Genomic DNA, 20,700 nt, shown 5'->3' on the forward strand with positions numbered 1-20,700 from the left:
TCGACTACATCTATTTAAGGGTTGAAAAACCTTGTTCTAATCAAATTCAAATAGTAGAAGTGTAGTTCTATATAGACTCAACTTGTGCGGTATGGCCTATGACCTCTCACCCCCACAGATCCCCTTATTTTGCCACTGTAATTATTTCTTCAAAAAGTGACGAGATTCGGGTCACACAAACTCTAACACAATACTTATGGTTTTTTTTAGTTTAAATTTAATTTAAATCATACCCAAAATTTTAAGAAAAGTTCAGAAAAAGTAAAAATAACCATTCCAAAAAAAACTCCTCTATGTTGCAACCTTTGCAAGACAACTTTATCATAATGATAAATATAAAATAATGGTTATAATGGGTACTGTAATAGCCCAAATTTGACCGGGCTTTAAAAGGGCAAAATAGATAGATGGATAAATAAATATTTATTTTGAAGTCCAAGTTCAGTCCAGAATTACAAATATAATTTGGCCAGATTGGAATGGCCCATTACTTGAAAAGATTTAAGGTCCATCTACAAGCTTGACTCATATGGAAATATAATCTTCAATATGCAATCTTAGATATGATACAATCTTAGATATGATATGCAATCTTAGAAGATATGATTTTGTAATCTTAGAGATTTAATTTGTAAATACCTTTTAATCTTAACCGTTGATGTAATTGATCTGTACCGTTGGATTTGAGGAGGTTCAATTATAAATAGAGGCCTCTCCCTTCATTGTAAAACACTTGAGTTTTGGGAAGCAATAAGAATTCTTGAGAGCATTCGCTCAAATTTCTCTCCCTCTTGCGTTCTTACTCTCTGTGGTTTGTTCTTATTTTATTCTTCGTCTATCTTAGTTTTTCAACCTTTTTTATTTTTAATTTCTTCATTTTTTCAAATATGTATATTTATTCCTATCTTTTATACATTTGATTATGTATTTTATATATTATAATATTTAACCTTTTATATAGTTTATTTTCAAATATATATTTTCTATGCATGTATATATATTATATTATCATTTCATGTATTTTGAACTATTGCATTATATTTTTATAATTTGTAAATGTTCTATTTATTCATTTTTTTAGTGTATGTCATTTATCTTATTTTTGCATAGTTTCATTTTTTTATATGCTATGTTTAAATATTTCTTTTATGTGTTATTTTATGATATATATTGTTGTATAATTTTTGCATGTATTATGTTTTTCTTTTAGTTTACTCATGTTTTTATTTGTTTATTATCTTATATTTACCCTAGTATGATTTTTTTATTAAACGTATGTTCATGTTATTTAGTTTTGTCTTAATGATATTATTTATGTTTGTATGGAAATGTTAGAATATTTTGTACATCTATGCTTCATGATGCATTAATATGTCATACTAAAACATCATTTAAAATAATATTCCAAGGTTTTTTTTAAAAAAATAAAAGGCAATGCTTGATGTTTGGAAACTTCGAGAAAGGTAGTGCCCTAACTTACTGGGTTGTGACTTTTCTCGTTGAATTCGAATAGTCAAGCACCCTTCTAAATGATTTTGAGTTTTCAAAACTTAAACAATTATTTCGAGATTTCAAAACATAGTGTCCTAACTTACTGGATATGGCGTTTTGTTGTTTCGAGATAGAAATTTTCGAAAGACGAGCTTAGTTTCGAAGGTTTTAAAATGTTGCGTCCTAACTTACTGGATGTGATGTTTTGACTCGTTTGAAATAAGTGAGCCTTAATTTTCAAAATTGAGACATTCTAATTAAAAGAGGTTTGCATCTTAAAACTTTCAAATTTCCGACATTAAAGACACTTGATAATCAATTAGGTACCAATTTTTGGGTGTTACGAGGGTGCTAACCCTTCCTCGTAAGTAACCGACTCCCGAATCCGTTTTCTCGACTTTCGTAGACCAAAATTAATGTTTTAAAACAAAACATTTTATAAGGTGATCCAATCACACCTAAAAAGATTAGTGGCGACTCCCGTTTTCATTTTTCTTAAAGTTGATTCCCATTTTCCAAAACTCGATTTAAAAATGGTTTCGATAGGTACCTCTCCTATTGCTACCAATATTAAAGTCAATGACCTCAGACTTAGAGAGAACCTATTCTACAGTTATGCTATTATGTATCATGTAAAAGGATTACATTGATGACTGAGGTGTACAATAAATATAGATACATGCATATATATATCCACCATATTACTCTGTCTCAAACTCTATCCAAACATTTGAGTTATACCATCTAATCTTAACTTTATAGTCTAGTATAAACGATTGCAATTATAACCACCTATTAAACGATACTTAGGGAGAGTTACTAGACTTCAACTTGCTTTGTAATCTAACAATTCTCACCTAAAGGGTCAAAACATGTATAGAACTTTGTGATAGCTCTTAAATAGTAAAGTAACACATATACATATTACAACTATTGTTATCGAGAGCATTCTAGGCCAATAAACCAATGACCTACTAGTCGTTGCATAGCTGTAAGCCAAGTTCTAATCACAAAGCCTGTAGTGTTATTTCACGAAATGAACCTGACCAATCTGAAAGCTCGAGGTTGACTTGTTATTTTGCTTCTAGCTTGTATTGCATTAGGGAGGGCATTGGCTACCACATGCCCAGAAGGTGATATCTTATTACTTTTCTTGTGTACCAAGTGGATGTATGAGTAGTGGTCATATAACATGGTGTAATCTTTAAGTTGAGAGCCTATGCTATCTCAAGAAATATTCCAAGCATAAATGCCAACTCGAATGGAAAGTGGTTATTTTTCAAAAGAAACTTAGCCCCTTCTCCTTTCCTAGAAAGAAGAATACAATTACATCTGAACTTAACAATTTAGGTTTAAAAGCTAAGAACTCTTATTCAAATCTTTGTTAAAGCTTTAAGGGGATTGCTATTGATTGTTTATCACAAGAGCATGCAAATAGATAATAAATTCCTAGCAAATATGAATCAAGAAATTGCACTCATGGTGGCCACTTCTTAGCTCACAATTAGAAAAAAAATGGACTACGGAAAACATAATTTGATTGAAACAAGGTATTAAAAGAATATATTTTAGAATATCAACATAACTTTTTGACGATGGAAACAACAATTCCTAGTAGTTTCCTTCATCGTATGCAAGTCACACACACATAGTTAGTCACTTACTTAGTATTCAGGCAAGTTACATTATGAATGTCACAAGTGAATAAATCCATAATTGGATCTAGGATCTATTTTACTTGGGTCACATCATATGTATTGTTAGTCCAGTTAGTCACATCTATGTCTCTATCTCCTGAGAGTCATTAGTTTCAATGCCCAAGAAAATGTATCTCCCCAGTTGGACTTAATATATGGTATAATAATCTTTCAATTGATTTTCTCAATTTCAATTAGACGATGAAATTGTTTAGATTATCTACTAATATAAGTTATTTTCTTGCATTATGATCTAACCACATACTGCAACTTAATATTAGTTAAACATTAGATAACCAATAAGCCAATATTTACTTACATTTTGCTTTGTGTGCAATAATCGTTGAGGACAGATACAAATGATATTAATGTATAATGGAATTTTATTTAAACCAAATTGTTTGAAAAATGACAAGTCTAAATTGATGAATACACTACACTTAGGTAATTAGATCTTAACATATCTAACCCTATTGGCATATCTATTGTATCCTAACCACCTCTCTAAGTTTACAAGGGCTAAGTTTAAGTAATAATTCAATTTCATTTATAACACAATCATAATCTCACTTATACCATTTCATACAATTTCACACTTTCATTATGGTACTTATGCATGCATATTTCCACTTGATACTTCGAATGTAGAATTCACATATCATGTTCATATATAAGAACTCAATAAGCAATCTTTTTCATTTAGATTCCAGGGTTAATACTTTCTTACTCTTATGATTATAGATGAATCTCAACATTAATAATTGTGCCTTTTACACATAATTTCACATATGTTCAACACCTCATGATAAACATTCATAAAAGCTTATGAAGCTATTTGTTATTTCCTTATTTCAATTTTCCATTACATTTATATTTCATAAAATATCTCGTTTTACAAATTCTTATCGTTATACTAGTCAATTTGTAATACCCTTTTTTCATGTTTGCTCACAAATTACTTGCTAGCCCATTTTATACCATAACTTGCCCTTTTCTTCACTAATTTATCAACTTCGTTAAAATTTCTATTTATCATAGTTCAAGTCAAGTTTTTTGCCCAATACTTAACATGGCACATTACAACTTAATTTTCACCTTTTAAGCTCAAGACTACGGCTTGTTTATACTAGTCTCTTTTTATTTATTTATTTTTATTTATCATATTTCATTCACTTATGAATATTAATACTTGACCCCATTTTGGCATGTAAACATTTAAATTATAAAGATTATCGATATTAATACATACAAGGTAAAGATGGTTCCTTGAGTATTTACCTTCTTTTGAAAGAGAAAAATCATCAAATTTCTCTTCTTTACAAGTTTAAGACTTCTCTTGCTCAAAGCTCCACCACCCACTTAACAACACTTTCTTTTCTTCATAAACACGACACACATAATGCTCATGTTCATGTAGAAATCATAACATGTAACCTTAAATAGTAATATTAGAGATGTCAAAATGCATTTTCTTACCTTTGTTCTTCACTTTCTCACACTAACTCAAGCTTTCTCTCACTAGCTTATGAAATCCCTAATTTCCAATGATGAAGATGATGGTGGAACCAAGTTTAGAAATAAGTTCTCTACAAGATTTTTGCTAGAAAATAAATTGGAAAGTAAAGATTTTTTGTAAGATTTGAGAAAGAGAATTAATAAGTGAGAAGAGAAACTCTTTTCTTCTTCAATGAGAAGGGGGCTGCATGGGGAGGAAAATATGAAAACTTTTCATCTTTTCTTTCTTTTATTACCATAAAAATCTAATCAAAGTCAACCCATAATTTAAATGAAAGGCCCTCATTTTTCATGAATTAAAAATTCCCAAAATATATGGCCATCAAAATTCTCATATTTACAGATATAGAATAAATTCTAAAATTCTCATTATAATACTCTTGAAAAGTCCCAAGATATTCTTTAATGGGGAATTTACACTTTTAGTCATTTTCTTTAGTCACTTCATTAATTAATACCAAATATGACACTTAACACATTAAAACTTCACATAACACCATAAAGGCCCATAATACTATTCAATTATGCCAACGTTGCATCCAAAATTGATCTAGGCCATAAATAGAAAATTTGTAATTTGGTACTTGCATTTTTCATTTTATTCAACTTAGTCCAAAAATAAATTTTCTGATACAAATACACACTCTATGTTATCTTGATATCAATACACCATTGTCAATCCGTAATTTCTTTAATTGGTCTATTTACATTTTAATCTTCATACTTTTCTCACTTTTCCAATTTAGTCTTTTTTCCACATTTTCACATCCAAATCTTCTTTATTGATTTTTTACCACAAATCACTATAATTCCTTTAAAAAATTTCTCTTTATTCATCTCATGTTTGAATTTTCTCAAAACATCATTGTAAGGGGTCCTGAAACAGTTCCACTTGTATCAAAAAATTTGAGGCATTATAATGATATCATTATCTAACACGTAGTAGAGAAAAGTGACTAGAAGCCTAAGTCAATTTTTTTTAATATTAAAAGGATTAAACTTGTTGAAACAGATAGTTGTTAATTATTAAGCCAAAATAGAGGGCTTGAATGGAAGTGATAAATGTAGTAGTCACTTCAGATGACACTATAATAAACAAAACCAAAAAAATAGAACACACAAGATTATTTATGTAGTTTGATTTTTCTACATCTGCAAAGCTTAACTCAATGAGTAAATCCACTATCTTTAATATTGATACAAGTTCTTTAAGTTTTATCACACCCGGGTATAACAACCTTACTTTTGTATCTAAAAACCTATATCACTTACCTCTAAGTTCTCCCTTGAGAACCTAGACAACAAACAAAATTTGTTTACACTCTCAAGTACACTTAAAAAATACATTCCACAATAAACAGACAAGTGCTCTCAATACTTAGTTACAAAAACCTATACAAGTCTCTAAAATGTATAGGGGTTCAAGACTTGCTAACATACTAGAGATCAATTACAATCCAATCCCCTATTAAACAACAACTAAAATATAGCAAATACAATATAATAATAAATACCAATGTAAAATGTTATCTTAATCCAAGGATCCAATTGCTTGACCTGATTCAATCGAATTTTCAAGATAAGTTGCTTCAAATGGATTGGTCTTTATAGTTGAGCTTGCATACTTCTACAATATCAACACCATTCAAAGCTCAAAGATTTTGTTTCAAAAATTGTTAGCTTCAAATATGGTCAGAACAATTTGTCGCAATGATAGTCATAGTGGCCACTTTCGTTGGTACTTCGATGAACACATCAAAACACTTATCTCAAAAAAATTGATAAACAATACACCCAAAAAAAAACTTTAAGAAAAACAGTATATTTTATAGACTAAGAGATGCATTAAGCCTATATAATAATATAACTTAAACATGAAAAAAAAAATGTGAAGTTGTTTATATTTGAAATTTTAATAAAAGAAAAGTATAAAAAATTATCAATTATTAAAATATAAATAACATAATTTTAAAAAAATTGTATAGACAAATCTAAAATGAGATTGAATTAGTTATGTATAAATATAAATAGATTTAAAGTGAGAACATATTTAAGATCAACTAAATTGAAACAAAATTTAAAGCATGCTAGCACCATATATATATATAAAAGTTTGACTCAATATATGGAAAGCTTGTATTTAATAAAAGGGTGAAGGTATGGCTTCTTTTTCAGAATAATACAAAAAAATAGATTATTTGCTACAATAATATGAGCTTCTTTTATCAAGAAAATATGAGGTTTGCATAAAAATCCCAAATCCTCATTTAGACTAACAAATTAGGGTTGAAATCAAAGCAATAAAAATACTTAAAACAGACAAGCAACCTTAAAACCCCAAATCCACAACCTACATATCAATTTGGGAAAATTGAGACGTATAATTTTTGACAAATCATAAAAACAACTAACGATTTGGGGATAGGTGCCTCATTAACACCAACCTCCACCCGTCCCCATAAATGACGTTCCATCCTAACCCCTACAGATGTCTCCTATTCCTAGCTTCTTTAAACCCACACCACATATCTATCATTTTCTAACCCAACCTCTATACTCCCAAAAATCTCTTCCCCACTTTTCCAAATGCCCCAAATAGACAACCACCAAAAAATTGAAAAAAATTCAAAATCACTCTCCCACAAAATAACCAAAACCCTAAACTTAAACCACTTTTACAAACCCTAAATCCATTAAAAATCCATTTTTACTTTTCCAATAAAAAAAACAGTTAGTTTTGTAAAAATATATTTTTTAATTATAATTTATTTAAAATTAATTATTTTATTTTTAATTATATTTGTAATTTTTTTCAGGCTTTGAATAATTAAATCGATAAGATAAGTGTCTATACACCAAAAAATTTTAATTAGAATTAGAATTTGTTTTTATTAAATTATATGTTTATTTTTATTGCAAAATGTGAATAAATTTTATTTTATTTATAAATATGATTATTATAGGTGAATAATGAGAAGTTATTTTATTATATGTTTAAATGAAATAAATATTGTTATAAATTTATTGGTTTAGAGATTAGTGAAAAATGTGAGAAAATGATAAAATTGCAATGATTTCAAAACCAAATTGGCCCAGTATATTCCCCTCAGTCCCCCATCAATTTGGAAAAAAAATTTAATAGAACAAGAGAGGGAGATGAGAAGAAAGAAAGAAAATAGAAGAAAGAAAAGAAAAGGTAATTTTTTTATTGTTATTTTTAAATATATATGATAAGAAAAAAATTTTGTAAGTATTATATAGTTTGTTTAGTGTTATTTTTATGTTTTGTTTTAAAGTTATTTTGTTTATTGTGATTTATTAGTAAGTTTTGTGTTTAGATTATTGAGAATGTTATCTTGTACAAATTTTTAATATATTTGATATTGTTAGAAATAGACTACTATTATTCATTAAATTTTTTATATAAGTATTTTTTATGCTGTTCGAAATTGTTTTGAGATTTTTTGTTAATTTTTTAACATATTGAGCATTGAAGATGAATAATCAGTTTTTCGCATGTGTTTATTTCGATGGGATCATCTTGACAACAACCGTTGGATGTATATTTGAAACATGGCAACAAATAGCAATGAGATTTAGTAGAAATGTCTTGTTGGATGATATGAAGGGAAGGATTAACGCAAAAATTGTTAGACGTTGTGGGAGAAGGATCTCGAAACTTTTCTACAAGTTTCCAATTTCAACAGATCTAATCAAATTCACCGAAATAGAACTTGTAGACGATGAAGACCAAGAGACAATGATCGCTCTTTATTATGGGAATCGAAGTGACAAAAATGCACCGATTCACTTATTTGCTAAGTTAGCCAGTATGGAGCAAAATGAAGATCTCACTGCATATGGTGAAGAACATGGAGCTCAAGAATCGTGCATGGTGGCTCTAATATCGTAAATTGATAGTGAATCGACTATACGCAGGATCGATATCGATCTTAATGTTACACCCGATATTGATGTGGTTGGTGATGATAGATATGATAGTAGTGATCCTTGTGATAAAGAGGTCGATAGTGATAGTGATCTCGATGTGGACAATGTCCCCAATGATATTGACGAAGAAGACGTGAATGATGATGGAAACATTAACGCGCCTTCAATCGGGAGCCAGATTTGACGTATTGGTATACACAATAATCCTGGGCCACACATGCCGCTCATAAACCCTGGTGTGGCACAGTAGCCGAGTTCATAGAGTACCTTGAAATACTTCCTGCTCACTAGCTGGCTGTAAATTCCAATCCTGAGGAGTTTTTCGTAGGCCAGTGATTTAAAAGTAAGGAAGAGTGCGTATTTTCTATTAAGTGGTATAGCATGAATATATCAGTGGACTACAACATTGTAATGTCTAAATCGACATTATATATTGGGGAGTGTTGAAAGTCAGCGGAAGGTTGCAATTGGCGGGTACGAGCTGCACTTATTCAAAATTTGTAGATGTGGGAGATACAAAAATTTGTTAGGCCTCACATATGCACATCAACACGTATGGTAGAAGATCATCGAAAACTTGATTCCAAAACTATCTATACATGTATCATGCCAATGGTGAAGGACATGCCGACCATTAAAATTTCAGTACTAATTACCGAAATGCAGGCACAATTCTAGTATCAAATATCATACCAAAAGGAGTGGATAGCTAAATAGATGGCAATTAAGCAATTGTACGAGGATTTCGATGCGTTGTATAATGAGCTACAAGGATGGATAGCCGCTATACGGGAGTACATACTGAGGATTGTCATTGAGTTATAGACACGACCTTATTACAGCCCGGATGACCAACTACAACCGGGAAAAAGAATTTTCCATCAGATGTTTTGAACATTTGATCTATGGATCCACGCATTTCCCTACTGCAAGTCGTTTGTGCAAGTGGATGGGACCTAGCTATATGAAAAATATACACAGATCCTACTTTTTGTAGTTGCTCAAGACGGCAACAAGAACGTGCTCCTGATAGCATTTGCCATCGTAGATAAGGAGAACATAGACTCGTGGGGATTCTTCCTTACCAACCTGCGGAGGTATGTTATTAGCAATGATAATATTTGCATCATTTCTGACAGAGGGAAATGATTAATTACCGCCATTAGGCATTCTGGTGTGCCATGAAGATTCGTTTACTGCATTCGGCACATCGCGGCTAACTTCCAATTAGATTATAAGAATGCAGACTGGAAAAAGCAAGTTGTAAGAATGGGCAAATGATAACCTTATCTTTTCAATATAAGTTTTAATGTTTTAGTGCAATACTGTAATTTATCTTTTCTTAATACATATATAGTGCACGAGTTAGAGCCACATATTTTTGGCCAAAAATAACTCAACTTGAGAGTGACATGGAGGGTCAAATGAATGCATCTTTCCAACAGTGGTTGGGTACCGTGGAGCCGTAGCAATGGACTCAAAGTTTTAACAAGGGCTTTTGTTATGGTCAAATGACCACAAACTTGGTAGAGGGGATCAACTCTATATTGTTGAAAACATGTCATCTTTTGATTTCATCTGTCTTCTCGGCTACATTCTACAGGTTGGCTACCTTGATACCAAGAATGGGTCTGTAACATCTCGAAATAGGGCCTAGTCAGAATAGTGGTTTCAGGACCAAAAATCCTACATCAAAATATTTATTTTATGATTATTATGAGGGTTAGAATATGAGAATATGCATGTGTTAAAGTTTCATGAAGAAATTCTTTAAGTAAGGTGTCCAATTGGAAATTAGGGACTAAATTGAATAAATTGCAAAACTTGGATTCTAGAAGCAATTTGTATGAAATTGCTTTAGATTATAAATTAGAAGGTCTTGGAGAGAAATTTTCCCAATTTCTAAGTTTTGGAAAAAATTGGGCTTGCATGGATGAAATTTTAAAGAAATGGCTTAAGGGTATTTTGGTCATTTGGCATTTTAATGAAATAAAATGGGAAAAATGAAACAAAAATCAGCCATTTTCTCCCTTTTACCAGCTGAAACTCTCAATCCCTCTATAGCTAGGGTTTTCAAGTTTTTCAAGCTCAATAGTAAGTGCTCCCAAGCCTCGTTTTTAATATTCTTTGTATTTTTGAAATTACGGTAGATTGCTTTCTCCATTTCTACCCATATTTCATGCTAGGTTTCATGTCTAAACATTTACCCATGCATAAGTTACTTGTATTTTGATTGATTGTGGAGGAATATGAAAGTTGGATGTGTGTTAAACATCTTTTCCTAAGTGATTTTCATGAAAAACCCCAAAAAGGACCTTTTTTACAAAAAGTTGTAAAATGTGAGGTGGAAATGTGAAAATAATGGAAAATTTGGGCTGCCATAAGAGAGAAAAATGTTCGGTTAGGCTTGGGTAAGATAGAAATTGCATGTGTTTTATTATACGAGCCTAGGGACTAAATCGTAAAAATATGAAAGGTTAGGGGCAAAACGGTCATTTGGATTGAGGGTGGAATTTAGACTTGAAATGTATAATGTAGAGTGTTAATGATTTAACTTTGTTGTATTAGACCCCGAGGAACAAATTCCAGAGGTCGATCGAGGAAAACGAAAGGTTTCAGAATAACCGAAACACAGCTCTGAAACGAATAGCAGGTAAGTTTGGATAACTTAAAGTAAACTTCTAATACGTTAAATTATATGATTTGTGAATGAATGATGATTGAATTTATTGATGGCATAAGATTTCATGAAATGCATTCTTAATAATGATGTGTTAAAAAAATTGTCCCGGTTGAGGTTAAAAAGGAAATTCCATGGATAAACCATGTTTTATATGTGTAATGAGATCCTGCATGTGTTGCAGAAAGGATTTAGCCCAGATGAGTAATCCATTGATCTCAATTATGAAAAGGATCTAGCCCGGACAGGTGTTCCTTTAGATGATTGAGTCTCCCGAAGAATACACGTGCATTATGGATTTAGCCCAGACGAGTAATCCGATTAGGGTCTAAATTTAGCCTGGACTGGTAATTCAGATCCGAGCTCATTAAAGGTGTTTGTCGCAATAAGGGATTTAGCCTGGACTGGTAATCCTGACATCACCTTATGAGTTTACGATATGGGGGATTTAGCCTGGACTGGTAATCCTGCCATAATATGTGAGATTCGCAGGAGTGCACACCTAAAATGATCATCCTTACGAATTTATGGTTAATGGATATTCCATTGAGATTTCCTAGACACTCAATGGGATTAACATGAAATACATGTACAAAATGAAATGTTAAATGATGAGCTCATCTAAGATAAATTACATGGTGCTTTGTTATGTGACTAACTCCTTAGTTGAGTGCATGTGATAGGGAAGCATTTCATACTTGTTGGTTTCCTTATCTATTATGGATGTATGCTAATAACTTGGTAAGTTTACTTTTCGATTATTCGAGCTTACTAAGCATGTAAATGATTACTCCACTCTCTTCTCTGCTTTTCAGAGCTCAAGGACTCGTAAGGATTGGAAGACGGTTGGAGAGCCAGCACACTATCAAATAGACCAGCTATGGTATAAAGACATTTCTATTTTGTTCAATGTCATGTATAGGACCTTTAAGTATTTTGTTATATCTGTCATTTGATTTACCAAATGTAGGCATGTAAAGATATACCTATCTTTTTGTATATGGCCATGGGAATCGGCTTATTTTGAAGTAGGCTATGACCTACAATTCTATGCATGTTTATATTCATATGTGATGGTTTGTTTATAATTGGCAATGAGTCACAAGAACGAGCCAATTTTGAATAGGTTATTGTGACATGGAAAACCATAAAAACAAGATGGGAAAATAATCTAGTATGTATGAAACCAATAATTTCCATGCAATAAGTTTTGCCAAGATCATTTATAAGAGTATAATCATGTTTTGCTTTGTACTTGATAACCATTAAGTATAAGTGGCGAAAAAGGTGACCAAAGGCTCGGAAAATAGCCTATTAGGGTCCACATGGTTGGGCACACGGGCGTGTATCTAGGCCGTGTGTCACACACGGCTCACTTCCATGGGTGTGTGTTATGGCCGTGTGTCCCCTGCACTAAAAATTTTAAGTCAGTGTTGTACACGGGCAGGCCACACGGGCGTGTGCCATGGTCGTGTTTTAAGGTTAGTGTTGCACACGGACTAAGGGCACGGGTGTGTCCTAAGCCACACGGGTGTGTGGAGCCTTAAAGCATAAATTTTCCAAGTTTTTCTTAAGTTCTCGGTTTAGTCCGGAACCGTTTCTAATGTATGATTTGGGCCTCGTGAGCCTGTTCAAGGGACATAATGCATGTGAACGAGAAGTTTCAAGTTAAAAGAAATTTATGGTCTGGTTTATATGCGTATGCTTGAGTTAAGTCTGGTAGCACCTTGAACCCTGTCTTGGAGTAGGATACGGGCGAGGGGTGTTACAGGGTCAGCAACAAGTCAACTAGATAGAGGCGAGACACGTGCTTGTCGAATATTTCAAAGAGGCAATGGTTGCAAACCGTCGGATGGCGAGGTCGATGAATGTAGAAATATATTCACGATGTCTTGAAACGTTTCAAGTTACGGAGACCATCGTTCGTCGACCCAATATACCACCTAGGTCCTATGGAGTTTATCTCCGAAACAGATGGTGCGATTGGAGGAGGTTCCAAACACTTCATTATCCATGTGCGCATGTCGTGGCATCATGTGCTAAAGTCTCACTCAATGTTGAAAAATTTGTCAATGATGTGTACAGACTCGAGCAAATGTTGCGTGTCTGGGAGAATGAGTTTCCTGTCCTGCCTGACCTGTCTACGTGGGAGGTGGCTCTGACGACTTATAAGCTTGTCCCAGATAGAGAGTTGTGTAGGAATCTGAAAGGTCGTCTGTAATCATCTAGAATCCGTAATGAAATGGACATTAGGGAGAAATTTGACGGTAAGTGTTGTGGATTATGCAGATTAACTGGTCATAATCGGAGCAAATGCCCACAGCGAAACTATCATGTTGGACAATCCTCATGATCGGATAGGAATTGAGCTTATGTAATCGTCAGTGAAACTATTATGGTTGTAATGTATTTAATTTATATATATAATTTATATTACAAGACTAAGTTTGTTACAAGTTTTAGTGTTCTAATGTTGTAAAGTTGCAATTAATCTAATTTATGACCACAAATTTTGTTCCAATTTTTAAAGTTCCAATTAATCTAATTAAATATATACAAAGATTGTCTTTTTCTTGATTTATATTTTTTTATAATAAAAAAGTACAAACTTTGTAATATCAAAACCGTAATAAACCCCTAAAATTGATGGTTTGATGGTGTGGTCTTAAGGGTATATTTCTGCGGAGGTCGACTTTCACATTGTGGATGATTGTGGCGATCAACATCCTCTTCAGTCGCAGGTGGGGGTTTGTGAAACATGGAAGAAAAATCATATGCCCCGAACGCCATCGATGAACTTGAGCTGGGAGGAGTGCCATACTGCGGCGGATACGACCCAGGAGGAGTAGAGTACTACGGTGGATACAGGCCGGGGGGAGTGCTGTACTGAGGTGGATACGGGCCGGGAGAAGTACTGTACTAGGATGGATATGGGTCGGGAGGAGTGCTATACTGCAGTGGATACAACCCAAAGATATCAAACTCGGAATGGTATCCGTGTCCTTACAAGCCTAGGAAATAGTCATTGACCGACAAATCCGAATGATAAGAACTATCAGCCAAATAAGTATGTGATTGCTTGAACTCGATCTCCGTTGTGGGTTGGGCTTGGGCTTGGGCTACGGCTCAGAGTCTTGCTCAGGCTTTGGCTCAGCCTCTGCATTGGCTACTAGCTCGTATGCCCTAGGTCGCTGCATGTGTGGGGGGACTACAGTCGACTACCCACCAAGTAATATGGCTTTCCCGTAGTAGAATATCATTGTATGTACTCTAACAATGCTTGCAAATCGGAAGAAATATCCATCTGAGGTCTCTGCGCCATTTGGTTATCCCATATTGCCCAACAACAGGGTTCATTTGATGTATTTACCCCTATTAGTTGATTTGCAAAATGTTCGCTTGTATAGTTGGGGTTCCGTAGTTTTGGCTATGTTGTATCGTGAGCTTTGTCAGACGACAAAGCCTGATGCCATTGACATAGGTGGATGCCTTGTATTGCTGCAGTCATGGGCTCTTTATTGGATGCCATTCTTGGCATCGGTTAGGCACCAACCATACGTACTTCCACTAGTGAACAGGTGATAAATTTTAACTTGTTATTAATTGACAATTTCTTTATAATGATATTATTCTGACGATACTATATTTACTTGAAATTTGTTTTCGTAGATAGAGTTTTTATTCGGGTATGTAGGTCGTATACTGTTTCAATATATAGTCTGATGATTGAACAACATGCTGAGGAAGGGGTAAGTTATTCCAATATTCGTGACATGTAATTACTTTGTATATCTTACTTGAACGGTGTTAAATTTTAACCATTTTATTAATCGTACAATTTATTTGGATGTCTTAACGGAGACTAGAAATTGTAGCTATTATACCCTTATCTGCCCATATTCATTCTCAACTATGGTGCATTAATGCACCAATTATCAATTTCCAGACAGTCGAGTGGTATAACAGGGATCGAGTACTCCGGCAGTTTGGTTGCATCTAGTATATCCCGGATCTGCTAATGTAGGTGAGGAAGATTCACTTGATCACCAAGAGAGGAAAACATGGAAATAATTGGGGAGTTGTGCACCAAAAATATATTGCAGTGTGAGATAATTGGATTGCGCCGTGAACTTAGATGGATATATCTTCCGATTTGCAACCATCGTTAGAGTACATACAATGGTGCTCTACTACGGAAAAACCATATTTACTTGATGGGCAGTTGACTGTAGTCCCCCTACACATGCAGTGACCTAGGGCATACGAGCCAATGGCCGACATAGAGGCCGAGCCAGAGCCAGAGCAAGATCCCGAGCCTGAGTCTGAGCCCGAGCCATAGCCAGAGACCGAGTCTGAGCAATCGCATACAAATTCGGCTGATAGTTCTTAGCATCCGAATTTGACAGTCAATGACTATTTCCCGGGCTCGTCAGGACACAGATACCATTACGGGTTTGATATCTTTGGGTTGTATCTAACGCAATATAGCACTCTTTCTGGCCCATATCCACCGTAGTACTTCACTCCTCCTAGGTTGTATCCATCGTAGTATAGCACTCCTCCTAGCTCAAGTTCATCGATGGCGTTCGGGGCATATGATTTTTCTTCCATGTTTAGTACACCCCCACCTACGACTAAAAAAGATGTTGATCGTCGCAATCACGCACAACGTGAACGTCGACCCCCACAGAAATATACCCTTAGGACCACACCATCAAACCATCAATTTTAGGGGTTTCTTGCGGTTTTGATATTACAAAATTTGTACTTTTTTATTCTAAAAAAATATAAATCAAGAAAAAGACAATATTTGTATATATTTAATTATATTAATTGGAACTTTAAAAATTGGAACAAAATTTGTGGTCATGAATTAGACTAATTGCAACCTTACAATATTAGAACACTAAAACTTGTAACAAACTTAGTTTTGTAATGTAAATTATGTTATATAAATTAAATACATTACAACCATAATGTAATTGGATAAAACTTTGTAATATAAATTATGTTATATAAATTAAATACATTACAACCATAATAGTTTTGCTAAAGACTACATAAGCTCAATTACTACTCGATCGTGACAATTGTCTAACATGATAGTTTCGCTACGGGCATTTGCTCCGATTATGACCAATTAATCTGGATAATCCACAATGCTTACCATTGGATTTCTACCTAATGTCCATTTCATTACGAATTCTGGATGATTGCAGACGACCTCTCAGATTCCTACGCATCCCTCTGTCTAGGACAAGCTCGAAAGTTGTCGGAGGCACCTCCCACGTAGACAGCTTAGGCAGGACGGGGAACTCATTCTCCCAGACACGCAACGTGCACTTGAGTGTGTACACATCATCGACAAATTGCTCAACATTGAGAAAACTTTAGCACATGCTGCCATGACATGCGCATATGGATAATGAAATGTTTGGAACCTCCTACAATAGCGCCATCTGTTCCGAAAATCAACTCCATAGGACCTAGGTGGTATACCAGGTCGACGATCGATGGTTTTTGTAACTCAAAACATTTCAAAAAGTTGTGAATATATTTCTACATTCATCGACCTCGCCATCTAACGGTTTGCAACCATTGCATCCCTAACATCTTCAACAAACACATGTCCCACATTTATCTGGTTGACTTGTTGCTGACCCATTCTTGGTGTAACACCCCTAACCCGTATTCGTTACCGGATTGGGGTTATACGGTGCTACCGATCATATTACAGTTCAGACAAATATGCATTTCATTTTACGGATCGAAATTACAACTTATGCATACGCAAAACATATGTCACATCATTAACTTCATTGACCAAATATTAGACCTATATAGATATATATTTATATATATAATTCATACGTATAGGCCAAATCATACATCAATTGGAATAAATTTTCATTACTAACCCTTTTATCCATGTATGTGGCATTAATGCGTTTGTCTATGTGAAATTCACATGTTTGCATCATAACATAATTTAAAACATGCATTCGTTTATAAGTAATCCATTTATACATATTTTATAACTTACAATTAACTAACAATCTATATAGCCATGCATATGCTTTGATTTCTATTCATCAACCACGTGACCTACCTTAGTTCAATTAACATCCAAATAAACATATGGCTGAAACATACTAACAATGCTCATGTATATAATGCGCAACTTACTCCAAAATAAAGACTACACTTACCATTAATTACATATTAAAAACAACCGACCAAAATGATCATGCAATACATGCAACACTTACCATTTAGCAACCGAATAATTTAAACTAGCATACATTCATCCATCACTTTAATTATCACATTACACATTTTCCATCAAAAACTAACTAATATACCAAGTATACGGTGCTACCGATCATATTACAGTTCAGACAAATATGCATTTCATTTTACAGATCGAAATTACAACTTATGCATATACAAAACATATGTCACATCATTAACTTTATTGACCGAATATTAGACCTATATAGATATATATATAAGTCATACATATACACCAAATCATACATCAATTGGAATAAATTTTCATTACTAACCCTTTTATCCATGTACGTGGCATTAATGCGTTTGTCTATGTGAAATTCACATGTTTGCATCATAACATAATTTAAAACATGCATTCGGTTATAAGTAATCCATTTATACATATTTTATAACTTACAATTAACTAACAATCTATATAGCCATGCATATGCTTTGATTTCTATTCATCAATCACGTGACCTACCTTAGTTCAATTAACATCCATATAAACATATGGCTAAAATATACTAACAATGCTCATGTATATAATGCGCAACTTACTCCAAAATAAAGACTATATTTAGCATTAATTACATACTAAAAACAATCGACCAAAATGATCATGCAATACATGCAACACTTACCATTTAGCAACCGAATAATTTAAACTAGCATACATTCATCCATCACTTTAATTATCACATTACAAATTTTCCATCAAAAACTAACTAATATACCAAGTATACGGTGCTACCGATCATATTATAGTTCAAACAAATATGCATTTCATTTTACAGGTCAAAATTACAACTTATGCATATACAAAACATATGTCACATCATTAACTTTATTGATCGAATATTAGACCTATATAGATATATATATATAAGTCACACGTATACACCAAATCATACATCAATTGGAATAAATTTTCATTACTAACCCTTTTATCCATGTATGTGGCATTAATGCATTTGTCTATGTGAAATTCACATGTTTGCATCATAACATAATTCAAAACATGCATTCGGTTATAAGTAATCCATTTATACATATTTTATAACTTACGATTAACTAACAATCTATATAGCCATGCATATGCTTTGATTTATGTTCATCAACCACGTGACCTACCTTAGTTCAATTAACATCCAAATAAACATATGGCTAAAACATACTAACAATGCTCATGTATATAATGCGCAACTTACTCCAAAATAAAGACTACACTTACCATTAATTAAATATTAAAAACAACCGACCAAAATGATCATGCAATACATGCAACACTTACCATTTAGCAACCGAATAATTTAAACTAGCATACATTCATCCATCACTTTAATTATCACATTACACATTTTCCATCAAAAACTAACTAATATACCAAGTATACGGTGCTACCGATCATATTACAATTCAGACAAATATGCATTTCATTTTACAGATCAAAATTACAACTTATGCATATACAAAACATATGTCACATCATTAACTTTATTGACCGAATATTAGACCTATATAGATATATATATAAGTCATACATATACACCAAATCATACATCAATTGGAATAAATTTTCATTACTAACCCTTTTATCCATGTATGCGGCATTAATGCGTTTGTCTGTATGAAATTCATATGTTTGCAACATAATTTAAAACAATCATTCGGTTATAAGTAACCCATTTATACATATTTTATAACTTACAATTAACTAACAATCTATATAGCCATGCATACGCTTTGATTTCTATTCATCAACCACGTGACCTGCCTTAGTTCAATTAACATCCAAATAAACATATGGCTGAAACATACTAGCAATGCTCATGTATATAATACGCAACTTACTCCAAAATAAAGACTACACTTAGCATTAATTACATACTAAAAACAACCGACCAAAATGATCATGCAATACATGCAACACTTACCATTTAGCAACAGAATAATTTAAACTAGCATACATTCATCCATCACTTTAATTATCACATTACACATTTTCCATCAAAAACTAACTAATATACCAAGTACATATATTATGCTATTATTCTATCATAACCGAACCTTAAACCTAAAACTACATACATATACGAAGCTTCCATTATCATTTTACCAACAATCAAGCTCAATAAAATGCTTTAACCAAAGACACGTAAAATTAAGACCAAACATAGTGATCAAATTCACATATATGCTGCATACCAGTATGAAACACATCCAAAGCAACCAAACATATTTATGACCAATTTGACCATGTCGCATACAAAACCAAAAAAAAAACAATCTTAATATAAAATCACATAGCATAATTTATAGTTGTTCATAGCATATGACATCTTGACCAAAATAGACTTAAACCATAACTAAACAAAAACCAGAATGAATCAAGGTAGTTAAGCCATTTTCGCATGGCTAATATACAAACATTTTCAAAATAACTAACCCCAAAGCCAGCCTATACATGTCATAATTTAAGTTTAGCTTATAAGGTACCAAAACAATAGATAGCGTGATGAACTCGGCTGACGGTCCCTGAGCTTGTAGCTTGACTCCAAAATATATAAAACAGATTAAACATAACACACAGAGTAAGCTATCATAGCTTAGTAAGTCATAAGCAAATAAATAACTCAATGATGTTATCAAATTAACTAAACTAAACCAGATTATTTTATCATTTCACATTTAAATCCAATCATCTATATATATATATATTCATATTAAGTATATATAAACATATATAATTATTTCCATTTGTATCATCACCTTGACCGAATGTTTATATAGCCAAAATTTACGCATTATCATTTAACCTTCAAGGCAGAATATTCATTATGTACCTAGTTTACATACACAAATACAAAACTCATATGTCTTAATATAATTTTTTATACATATGTTAACCATATAACCGAATATGTATCTCATCATTTATACACATATACATAAGAACTATTCATAACATGCTTACTACTCATTCACAAAACCAAATACACATATCATATACACATATTTTCTTAATTTGCACTTTACAAGATTCATAACAAATAGCCAAGGTTTTTACTTACCTCTTCTCAAGTAGGTGAC

The 20,700-nt window shown here is 32.9% G+C and overlaps 1 protein-coding gene across 1 annotated transcript; it reads left to right on the forward strand.

The window, feature by feature from the left end:
- The first annotated feature begins 13,168 nt into the window (after window positions 1-13,168).
- On the forward strand, window positions 13,169-13,555 carry LOC107955840 (uncharacterized). Its single transcript, XM_016891630.1, has one exon. The coding sequence runs from the start codon at window positions 13,169-13,171 to the stop codon at window positions 13,553-13,555; it is 387 nt and encodes a 128-aa protein (XP_016747119.1).
- Window positions 13,556-20,700: the final 7,145 nt, after the last annotated feature.

This window comes from Gossypium hirsutum, chromosome A07 (assembly GCF_007990345.1).
Source record: "Gossypium hirsutum isolate 1008001.06 chromosome A07, Gossypium_hirsutum_v2.1, whole genome shotgun sequence".
Taxonomy (NCBI): Eukaryota; Viridiplantae; Streptophyta; class Magnoliopsida; order Malvales; family Malvaceae; genus Gossypium; species Gossypium hirsutum.